Raw genomic sequence first — 11,845 nt, forward strand, 5'->3', positions numbered from 1 at the left:
CTCCGTGGTCCCTGGCAGCCCATCTCCCTCTCTTCCTTCCTTGCCAGCAAAACCTCACTGCAACAGTAGGTGCCCGGCCCCAAGGGGGCAAGTCCTGGTCTGTGGCCTGCCCATTCTCCCTTGCTGTTTTCCCCAATTTACAGCTGGGTGGCCACGTGACTCTGCTTCTAGAGAATGTTATCCTTGGGGGAAAATTTTGCTTCCTGGATGACTTCTGCTTGGCAGTTGGCATGAGGCGTGGCACTGCCACAACCTTCTATGAGATTGTGCAATGCTAATGACGAGCCTGCTGAGGATGGAGGGGAAGCACGGGGAGAGCCTGGCTCCTGGGTAGCACCGTGGGGCCCACGACCGATACCTGAAGCTGCCCGCCAACAGACTTCCGTGAGCAAAACATTCCCCTATTTGTTTATGCTCGTTACTCCATGCAGCTGCAAACATTCCCAACCGATGCATCAGACACGTCACTTCCGGGGCGCCTGGGGGGCTCAGTCAGTGAAGCGTCTGCCTTCAGTTCAGGTCATGATCCCAGGGTCCCGGGATCGAGCCCCGCATTGGGCTCCCTGCTCAGTGGGGAGCCTGCTTCTCCCTCTCCCCCTGCTCATTCTAATAAATAAGTAAAATCTTAAAAAAAGAAAGAAAAGAAATGTCACTTCCTCCAGAAACTTGCCTTGGCTGTAAGAACAGGATCAAGGGCCCCCTCCTTGGGGCAGTGGACACATGTGCCTCTCATGATCTCTGCACTTGCCCACTCACCCCTGGGCCCCAGCAGACTGAGGCAGGCAGCAGGGCCCCATGGTGCTCACCATTTTATTCCTGCCAGCATATCTGTCGAAGGCATACGTATACCAATGGCTGATGACTGCCACAAGCGCCTTGGGGGCAAAGCCCAGACCGGCCCTCGGGAGCTTGCAAAAACAGCTGATGTAGGACAAGCACAGAACCTCTGAGGAAGGTATGGGTGTACGCGTGCACATTTGGACGTGAGGTGGGTGGCACTTCGCTAGTCCCTGCACAGGGCAGTCCGCATTCCCTCCAGACCTGTATCACTCTGCAGGATGACAGAGTATGTCCCCCTCTCCACCTCTGTCCACGTCCAGCTAGAGCCGCACCCACCCTCTGTGCTCAGACTCATCTGCGGTGTCGACTGCTAAGCTCCATTTGGAAGGACAGTAAGACACCCAAGCTTCTGTCCCCTCCCATAGAGAAGCAAATCTAATGTGCAGTGTCTCGACACAAGACAGTGTGCCTTTGTGATTACTGTACTTCTTTCCTTATCTATAAAATATTGCATCAAGTCTAGTTCAAAGTCACCCAGTTTCTCCTATCTTCACATTTTAGGTGTCATCTTTCTATTTTCCACCTTGTATCCCACCCAAGAGCTGATCCTGTCTCTCAAGGCCAGCAGGACATTTGAGAATATACTGCAAGCTGGGTGCTTTCATACGTTATTTCACTTCATCCTTGAAATAATCGGTATCTTCATTTTACACATAATAGTGTGTTAGCAACACCCTCTGAGCACCGTGACGTCAAGCTTGTATACGCCATGGCTAACCCTCCCTGAAAGCGCCACACTCGTCTATATTCCCGTTTTGTAGATGAAGAAACCAAGGTGCTGCATTAAGTGGCAGGGAGCACGCGGGGAGCAGCTCTGTGCAACTCCGAAGCGTTTCAGAGTCGGGCCAAGGGACCCAGCCTTGGAGTAATGCCTAAGGAAGAGCACATCGATGGTTAGGGTATAAAAATTTATTACATGTACAGAACATGACCACTGACGGCTGCAGACAGGCTAGGACACAATGATACTGGTTGGAAGATGGTTGGCTCTTTGGAAAGTGAACAGGTTTGGGCGGCTCGGAGCCTCATGCCACACGGAATGGTCAGTCAGAAGGGAAAGCACATGCCGAACACTGCGGGAGGTCAGGGCATCGAGTGACGGATCTGTGTGCCCACTGCCTTCCCTGTCTGATCTGGGGCTTCGAAGGATGACACGCCCGGAAGCAAGCATATGAAGCAAAAGGGATTCCTAAGGTGGCCCAGGCTTGTCTCTGAAGTCACGGCAACACCATTTTAAGCAATATGTTTAATTGGATGATTTCCACAAACTATACACGAAGTTTCTAACCATCACAATTCAGTGAAGTACAAAACATTAAGTTACAGGCTGTGGGAAGAGAAGGCAGCACCAATGGTGGCACCTTCCAATCCTGGTTGGCCTAGGGGTAGGGGGTGGGGGAAGGTTTCGTTTTAAACTGAGCCCCTCATTTCAATGTACAAAAGAATTACTCTGATCGATATTAAATTGTATCGAAAACAAAATGGACTAAAAAGCAACTACTACTCTATGTCGGGGTGAAAATGGGAGGAAAGAATGAGTCCTTCAAAGCAGGAGGGGAGACAATTGGGGGAAGGTTCTGTGGCTGTGACCCCAGGTGGTCACTCACGCTGCTCCATTTTTACTTTCGGTGGTCTCAGGAAGGTCCGATTTTTCTTCTCTTTCTTCCCCTTTGTATTTGCTTGGAAGTTCCGCCAGCTGTCCACACGACCATCTCGACTTTCCTGAGCACAGAGGTTTGGGGGAGGAGACCAGTTAACGAGACAAAGGACCTGAGCTGGCTCTGCGTGCCCACAGCCCAGCCCGGCTCCACTCTCTGGAATAATCCAAGAGTAGAACAGAACAGAGCTTTCTTCCCACTTCCACAGGCCCACAAAAAGTGGCAACCCACCCCTAGAAGGCAGGACCAGCTGTGGGCTGGAAGAAGAGGACGACATCACCACGACCTTTGCCAGGGGCCTCAGGGCTGGCTACTCAGCAGAGGCTATTTCTAACCCTCACAATCAAGCCGCCTGCACCGGGTCGTGCCACCACCTCACAAATGACAACACCAAGGTTCAGGGTCAGGTCACTTTCTCAAGGTCATCCGGCTAGTCAGCAGCATAGCCGCTCTCCCCACTCTATCCTCCTTCGGCCCTGCAAAACTCAAACGGAGGCTCAAAGCCAGCACAATGCCTAGCCAGCTACACTGACAGGGCTACTAGGGTCTCCCCCTGCTTATCAAGAGACCCACTCATTGTCTCTCTCTGCATACAAGCAGGGGGACAAAACACAGTCCTCAACTCTGGTTAACCAATCCCTAGCCTGAGACCTGAATGTTACAGAAGACGAGACACCAAATGTGGCTCAATTCAGGAAACTGGCTGAGTCCCTGAAGAGTGTAACCAGGGTGTTAAAAAGGAGTCAAGTTCAAAAGCCAGGATATGAGGGTCACAAGAACCTCAGCTTCTGCTAACAGACCTCTTGAAAGTAGGGCCCTACTCCATGACTACCCCCTAATCTAAACTGCACAGCATTTTTCTCGAGCCCACCTGGCAGCTGTGCCTTCCATAATCTCTAACAAGCCGTTCAGGGACCCTCCCTGCCCTTGCCAAGGCTAGAAAGCGTAAAGGCAGCTGAGCCGGGGGTCATTCTCCAAATCTCCTGCTCTTCCCCACGCATCCCCTTTCCCTGATCGTCTGCCCTACTCAGTCCTGGCAATGCCCCAGGAACCAAGTTTCTATGCTGGAAAGTTTTCTTACCCTGGAATAAGAAGCCCAGACCACTCCGGAAACTTACCTCAAAGTTTTTCTGCCACTCCCTTTCTCGTTTGGCTTTTTCTTGAGCTTCAATCTCTTCTTCCCTTTGTCGCTTCCTAGGAAGAAAACCAAACCAGAGTACTTACAGGATACTTAGAGACTGTCTTAACCACATAAGTTAAGCCACCTCCCCATAGAAGCAAGCATATAAAGTAAATCTATTCCCTAGGGTTCTATAAAAATGCCTGTCTGGAAAAGGCTCAGAGCCTTTTCATGAATGTCTCCATCTAAAGCACGCAGATGAGACCATGGGCAGGGCCACAGGGCAGGGTATAAATACCCATGTTACACAGACAGACGTATAAGGTTGTCAAGGCCCAGCCAACAATAGTCATAGGTTATGGGCTCCATCTATAGGTTCCAGGCTTAGTCCGTGACAAAGCCGTCTCAAGAACGCAGGCCACCCTACTTCAGTAGAACGACCATTACAAGAGTAGAGGTTCTTACTCAAGCGGATCTCTGAACAAAGCCCAATCCCAAAACAAGGACATTTCACACAACCTCAACTAGCGACACACGGTTACTGCTAAACACTAGTCGACGATACAAAATACATAAATTATATTAACCTCAAGATTTCTGATAAGCAAGGGAAACGATACTTTGGGACAATAAATACTTTGTAAGTGATTACACTATACAGTAAATACCAGACTCACCAAAGCTGCGGCCACTAGTCACACAAAAGGTTCTGGCCTCAATAACTCTGTCTATTTAACTCCAGGAAATCAGGAAGAAAACACATAGCACTCTTGATTAAAAACTCCCTAAGGACAGGTATAGTCAATATTTCCTGAAAGTCAGAGACAATTTCTTACCCTAAGGATTCAAAAGTTGGGCTGTTTCAGATAACTATTTTATACAGTTTCTTAGATGGTGTACAACATAATTCCTCGATTAGAAAAATCCCTCTTTAGGGAAATCCCCAAAGACCAATTTTGGTTACTCTAGGTATTTAGATGTATGAATACATGAATATTCTGATGTATACCTTTCATGCATCTCTTTGGCTTCTCTCTCTTTCCTTTTAATTTCCAGCTCAGCAAAGAGTTTCATGGTCTGTTTATATACCGCTTGTTTGAACTATAAGAAAATTAAGGACAAAAGAAAATAAAATCAGTATTTTACCAGCAACTCGAATCAAGCATTTTTAGATGGAACCCAAGACAAAAGCAGATTAGAACCGGCAAGGAAGAGGGGCGCCTGGGTGGCTCAGTCGTTGAGCATCTGCCTTCGGCTCAGGGCGTGATCCCGGTGTTCTGGGATTGAGCCCCACATCGGGCTCCTCTGCTGGGAGCCTGCTTCTTCCTCTCCCACTCCCCCTGATTGTGTTCCCTCTCTCACTGCCTGTCTCTCTCTGTCAAATAAATAAATAAAATAAAATCTTAAAAAAAAAAAAAAAAAAAAGAACCAGCAAGGAAGAAAGATTTCAGGGACAACTACTTAATGATGCTCTCGCCTGGGAGATAAATAACATACCGCCTAGATCTTTCCGCCTTCACCCTGCGGATGATACACAAGAAACTTGCTCTGGTAAAAATCACCAAAGAGAAAAAAACTTCTACCTGCTTATCACAACCATGTGGGAGCACCCTTTCCTCCAAAGAACTTCGAAAAAATAACTTTCATTCTTTCTTTTCACAAATATTTTATAATTACTCTGTGCTGGGCACCCCGCTAGGTCCTAGAAGGTGCTATCCAGCAGACCCATCTCCGGAGTCTACTGACTACAGCAGAGCCGTCGGAGCTATTCGTTGTGGGTCCCCCACCCCCCATCATCTGTTCTCCTTCCATGTAAAATCCCTTATCTTTAGTTACCTGGTCACCCAACGCAGAAGCCCGTATTTCCTAGGCTTCCTTGTAACTACATGTGGCCATGTAACTTAGGCTTTAGCCAATGGGGTATAAAGAGAAGTGATGCAGCAATTTCCTGGAATATTCTTAGAGGGAGTACACTTATCCCTCCTTGTCCCCTTCCTCTATTCTGCTGTTTGGCACATGGGTGAGGTGATAACACATCCCGGACTGTGAGGATGGGGGTGACATCCTTGTTGGGAGAGCCACAGAGAGAATGAGTCCTTAGGTGACACATGGTCCAGCGCTGCCATACCAGCGGCCATCGTCCCAAAGACTACATTATACAGGACAGAAAACAAATCACTGTCTTGTTTAAACCACCATCATTCTGGGTCTCAGTTGTATGCAGCTGAACTTATATTCTAACTAATGCACAGATGGGAAAAAATAACACAACATAAGACAGAAAACAGAACTATCTTTAAAACTTATTTCCCCCAAATATGAAGTATTTTAAATATACAAAGAAAAATAGAAAGTAACCCATCATGCAGATTTCATAGAGTCTAAGTCCCAAAAGCAGAGACACTGGAGCAAAGAGTAATCTACGGAGAGAAAGGGAAGTAAAGGAGCCCCAGAATTTGTCACTTCTTTTTAATACTGTTATCTGCCAGGCATTGCTCAATAAAAGCAATACTGACAAACCCCAGTTCCTAGTAAGGACAAACATCAAAGGAGCAAAGGAGTCTGTAATGAATATTTCAGTATCTTTAAAAGCTCCAAACTCTCTTGGATGGACGTTTACTGATGACTGAATTTTTTATATTCTTCTGCTTTTTCCAAATTTTCTATCACTAGCATGTGTTCCTTTATAATCGGGGGGAAAAAAAGACAACTTAAAAAAGTTAGGGTTCTTAAAAAATCAGGAGAACCAAGGAGTATTTATAAGAGGTCTTCAGAAAACACCAGAGATCATTAAAGAGAAGGGAAGAGAAAATAAGACTGTGGAGAAAAAACTGAAATACTGGGACAGAGTAAATCCAAAACAGGTGGCTAGTATGCAAGCAAGGTGACCTCACAGTTCACAAGCAGTGTTACTGCACAGAAGATGGGGCCAGCAGCTGCCAGCAAAACCACTGAAGCAGGAAATTGTAGGCAAGTTTCCCTAGCGAGACAGCCACTCCCGTATAAATCTTCAAAAACAAGGTAAGTACACGGTAAGCTACTTACTGATCTAAACTGAGACAAGATTAGGATGACTATTTTTCAGGCTAGTGAGGCAATCAGACACAAATATCGAAGCAGAATCTCTCTCTCAGCCAATCTCCACTAAAGAACCCAATGGATGGAAGCAACGTTCTCTGTTTCTCCGTAAATTATTACCTGGAGCACAGTGAGCGCTCATGGCTGGTGGGAAGCCGTTTACTAGCTGATTAGAGTCACCTGTCGTTGCTCCCCAAGCGCTCCATGCCAGTTGCAATGACGACCATACTTATGAGATTTAAATATCACAGAAATTGATGAATGTGGTTATACAAATAAATGCTTGTGGTTTCTTTTTAAAACTAAGTGGAATGCTTTAGAAAGATTCAATAAACATAAGTCCCTAAAAATACTGCTGTTGGGGACGCCTGGGTGGCTCAGGCGGTTAACTGTCTGCCTTTGGCTCAGGTCATGATCTCAGAGTCCGGGGATCAAGTCCCTCATCGGGCTCCTTGCTCAGTGGGGAGCCTGCTTCTCCCTCTGCCTGCCGCTCCCCCTGCTTGTGTGCGCGTGCTCTCTCTCTCTAATAAATCAACAAAAGTCTTCAAAAATAAAAAAAATAAAGAAAATAAAAATACTGCCGTTGAATTAGGTACGGGTGGGACATCTGAGAAAGACTGCAGAACAAACCGTCTGGGCGGGCTCGCACTGTCGAAGGCCTGAGCTCGTGCAGCCTCCTTTGCCCAGCAAGGCAATAAAGCCACTGTTCCTCTTTACTCAAAAACAAAACAAAACAACCAACGGATCATAAATAGCTAGGATTTTGCTCTTGGTTTGTTTCACAAATACCTAAGTTTCAACATACCGCAAAACACATTAAAAGTAGAAGCTATGGATAATGCCTTGTGTGTTTTATAAAATGAAGTCAACAGTAAACGCCAATCAGCAGACACACATTCAAAGAAAAGGCCATGGCCCTATGACAAAAAAAAGGGTGAGGCTTAAAAACAGGTGCATGGATATACATTTAAATATTTTAAGTTAAAACAGAATGTGTTTCCAGCACGTATGCGTCAGCTTTGCTCTCTAACCCAGCAGCCAGCGCACTCAAGCACAAGAGACAGCGTGGCTTTTCCCACATCTCACTCACCAGCTCAGGGTCATCCTCCTCCACGTTTGTAGGTTTTCCTTCCTTCTTTAACTGCTTTTTTCTCTCTTTCACCTAAAAAGAATTTTTTTCATCAAAAAATTGAGAACAGCCATTAAGCTGCACACATATGGCATGTGCACTTTCTGCAAGTACAGGCATGACAAAAGGTTTGCGTGGAAATAAAATGAGCCTCTGCCCCTCCCCTCCACAACAGCAATGCAATCAAAGGAGAACTAAGAACCAGGGGTCCTTCCTCTAACCTCATCTAAAATCCAATCCACCAGGAAGGATGCAAGGGGACCAGCAGGGAACTTGTCCCCAACTCATCAGATCCTAGGCCAGAGCCAAAGAGCCTTGGATACGTTGATCAGATTACCCATTTCTCTTTTGCGGCTGGTAGTTACGTGTTTATAGCAGAGAAAATACATTTGTCAAGTTTTAGAACAAGCTACTGAATTTGTGGCATTACATTAAATTGTTTTCTGGCATTTCAACAACTGCATTGTTGATAATTTTCATTGTGAAACACCCTTATACTAATCATTTTCACATCATATTAACTTATGTTTTTCATCACTTTGGCCACCACTGAGATCTAAAAAAAAAAAAAAATTAAATATATTCCTTCACACAAGAATGTCATTACTCTATTATAAAGAACCATCCACTACTGTTCCAGCAAAAAGCCAGTGTCTTCCAACTGCAGAACAGCCCTACTGCCACCTTGTGGCCAGAAAGACTGAGGGTGGCTCCTTTACAGGCAAAAGACAGAGGAAGAGTAACTACCACAGTGATTTAAGGAGAACTTGTTAGGTCCTTTTCCGACTTCTACCAAAATTTGGCCTATAGGTACCACTTCCAACACATGACCAGTCAGACATAGTTATGGCCACCCTTCTCCTCTTGTCACTCATTTTATCCATCTAAACTGGACTCATTAGTATTGGTTATATAGTCCTATTTCAGATTCCAAAGCTCTTCAAAGAAAAGGTCACACCCATATTCACTCCCAATTAAAATAGCTCTTACGAATGGCCTCACAATTCTTGCCCCAGCAAGTAAAAAATTAAAACGAAGACCCTCTTACCTCAAGCAAGCCATCTTAATACTTCCCACCACTCAGGAGATTTAAGTAATGCAAAAAAATTAAGCCAGCTATAACTGAATTTATTTTAGTTGAATCCTTCCCAACCCTGTTATTAATACAGGTATGCACCTCCTCCTATTTTTAAAAAAATTTACTCACGTCCCCTTGCCAATCTTTCTCAAGCCCATGTTCCAACCCCTTCACAGAGACAAAAATAAAAATCCAGGGTCAAGGATCATCATGGCTGCTCCACTCTTCCACTCTCAGAATTGGGTAATGTGACAACAGGTGATGAGAGGGCAAGAGAGAACCTCTCTCCGCAGCATGGGACTGGTAAGGAAAGAGGGAGGAGCAGCCTCCTAGGTACTCCACATCCTGAGCTCTAGGGCACACACTATTCTTGAGCACCACAGCAAACTTTCGGAGACCAGGTAAGACGTCACGAATTACACCAGTAGGTATTGCTATGTTAACATTTACCCTCCTGCAAGGTGCCCAAGGCTTGCTAATACTTCCTGTAAACACAGCAGCACTATAAATACTTACAGTGTGTTCCACGTATTCTTTTCCTGCCTGAATTACATCCAGGGCCCTCTTCTTTTGTTCCTGATCCAGTAGCAACTTGTAAGCTTTGTCCACAGCTAATGCAAAACATTGAAATTAACTGTTTCTGCAAACACCCTCTGAAAGTCTGAACTATACTCAGGCAGTGTAAATGGACTTGTGCCATCTAAAAGCATTCCCTACTTTGTTAAATTATTTGTCGTTAAACTAATTTAAAAACATACAACTATAGCAATGACTTTCCTTGAGAGCCTTGGAAAAAATTAAATATACCCTCAAGACTAAATACACCACATCTAGATTTAATTCAGTGATAATTATTTTTTTATGTTCAAAAAAGAAAAATGATCCTACGCAGTAACAGTCTTTCTTGGCACATAAAAGTTTTAACAAAGTAAAGTTAAGATCTATTTCTTACACAGCAACATTTTGCTTTGGAACGTCAACTGTTCTACTGAAAACCAGAGCTTCTTCATCACCAGAAGACAAAACTGTAACATTCCTTTCTTGATCCAGAACAAGAACAGTTAGTCCCTAGCATTGATAAAATACGACTCGGAAGCAGGTAAATTTACAAATACCTTCAAAAGCCTTTTGTGCTCTGTCAGCATCATCTTGGTTTTTGTCGGGGTGCACCAATATGGATAACTAAAATAAGAGGAAAGTTAGGTTTTTAAGAGGAACATTTAATAACTCTTCGCCTGCACTGTGCCTTTTTACAACCAAACGCTCTAAGGTATTATGGCAAAAAAGACTGCCAGCCAGAAGCATTTTTAACAAATCAATAAATATCATAAAATGTGCAGAAATACTAGTCCTCAAAATTCAAGCACCAAAAGGTAAACACAGGGGGCGCCTGGGTGGCGCAGTCGTTAAGCGTCTGCCTTCGGCTCAGGGCGTGATCCCAGCGTTCTGGGATCAAGCCCCACATCAGGCTCCTCCGCTATGAGCCTGCTTCTTCCTCTCCCACTCCCCCTGCTTGTGTTCCCTCTCTCGATGGCTGTCTCTATCTCTGTCAAATAAATAAATAAAATCTTTAAAAAAAACAAAAACAAACAAACAAAAAAAGTAAACACACAGCTGAGAAACATGTAGGGTTTTAATCACAAAGTTAAGAACAAATATAAGCCTGGCATTATGAGGACACTGTGAGGATACAGGAGACTGAAAAGCACCCAGTTCCTATGATGTTCCTTATACTGAATGCTGAAGAGGCTAAAGCAGGTATGAGACATCATCTCATTCCTAAAAGCACTTTAAATTTAAAGGAGTGGTTTTCAAGGAGGGGGACAGGGGGTTGGGTTAAACAGGTGATGGGGACTAAGGAGTGCACTTGTGGTGAGTACAGAGTGATGTGTGGAATGTTCAATCGCTACGTTGTACCTGAAACTAATATTACACTGAATATTAACTGGAATTAAAATAAAATCTTTAAAAAAACAAAGTAGTGGTTCTAGTTCTGGCTATGCTCCAACCCTGTAAAGCTTTTTTGGGTTTTGTTTTTTAAGATTTTATTTATTTATATGAGAGAGAAAAAGAGTGCACGTGCGCGTGGGCCTGTGCCCATGAGCAGGGAGAGGAGCAGAGGAAGAGGGATAAGGAGACTCCCTACTAAGCGTGAAGCCCAACTCGGCCTGATCCTACGGCCCTGAGATCATGACTCAAGCAGAAATCAAGAGTCGGATGCCCAACTGACTGAACCACCCAGGCACCCCCAACCCTTAAAGCTTTTTAAAAATATAGGTCTACTTTCTGCCCTCAGACCCTCTGATCAGTCTCTGGCATCTGTACTTTTTAGACCTCTACTGGATTGGGTATCAGATGATAGTAAGGAATTAGTGTTAATTTTGTTAGGTGTGACAAGTGAAAAATGCAAGAAAATGTTCTTTTTTTTCTTGGGGGGATACATGATGAAGCATTTGGGGTGAAGTATTATGATATCTGTAACTTACAACAATTCAGCCAAAAACATATAGTTAAATGAAGTAAACCACTGCATACAGATGATGAGTATATGGGTGTTCACTGCGCTACTCTTTCTTTTTAAAATGTAATTTAAATTTTTTATAATAAGGGGCGCCTGGGTGGCACAGCGGTTAAGCGTCTGCCTTAGGCTCAGGGCGTGATCCCGGTGTTATGGGATCGAGCCCCACATCAGGCTCTTCCGCTATGAGCCTGCTTCTTCCTTTTCTGCTCCCCCGCTTGTGTTCCCTCTCGCGCTGGCTGTCTCTATCTCTGTCGAATAAATAAATAAAATCTTTAAAAAAAATTTTTTTTTTAATAATAAAAAAGTTAAAATAAAAAAGCAAAAATCTGGGGCGCCTGGGTGGCTCAGGCATTAAGCGTCTGCCTTCAGCTCAGGGCGTGATCCCAGAGTCCTGGGATCGAGCCCCACATCAGGCTCCTCC

At 44.7% G+C, this 11,845-nt stretch overlaps 1 protein-coding gene and 1 long non-coding RNA gene across 2 annotated transcripts in view; one reads left to right on the forward strand and one right to left on the reverse strand.

Moving 5' to 3' along the window:
• The first annotated feature begins 773 nt into the window (after window positions 1-773).
• Window positions 774-2,440, forward strand: LOC105239027. The gene is made up of 2 exons (XR_004621966.1): window positions 774-955; window positions 1,342-2,440. It is a non-coding gene; the product is annotated as an uncharacterized LOC105239027 (long non-coding RNA).
• The window catches only part of DNAJC8 (DnaJ heat shock protein family (Hsp40) member C8), a 23,983-nt gene continuing 14,209 nt past the window's right edge, over window positions 2,072-11,845 (reverse strand). Inside the window, exons 4-9 of the mRNA XM_002913328.4 lie at window positions 10,019-10,085; window positions 9,420-9,514; window positions 7,787-7,858; window positions 4,628-4,719; window positions 3,617-3,692; window positions 2,072-2,562 (exon numbers count right to left, since the gene is read on the reverse strand). Coding sequence (XP_002913374.1) covers window positions 2,440-2,562; window positions 3,617-3,692; window positions 4,628-4,719; window positions 7,787-7,858; window positions 9,420-9,514; window positions 10,019-10,085 — 525 coding nt within the window. The 3' untranslated portion in view covers window positions 2,072-2,439. The remainder of the gene's footprint in view (window positions 2,563-3,616; window positions 3,693-4,627; window positions 4,720-7,786; window positions 7,859-9,419; window positions 9,515-10,018; window positions 10,086-11,845) is intronic.

The sequence above is a fragment of the Ailuropoda melanoleuca genome, chromosome 2, assembly GCF_002007445.2.
Source record: "Ailuropoda melanoleuca isolate Jingjing chromosome 2, ASM200744v2, whole genome shotgun sequence".
NCBI classification, from domain to species: Eukaryota; Metazoa; Chordata; class Mammalia; order Carnivora; family Ursidae; genus Ailuropoda; species Ailuropoda melanoleuca.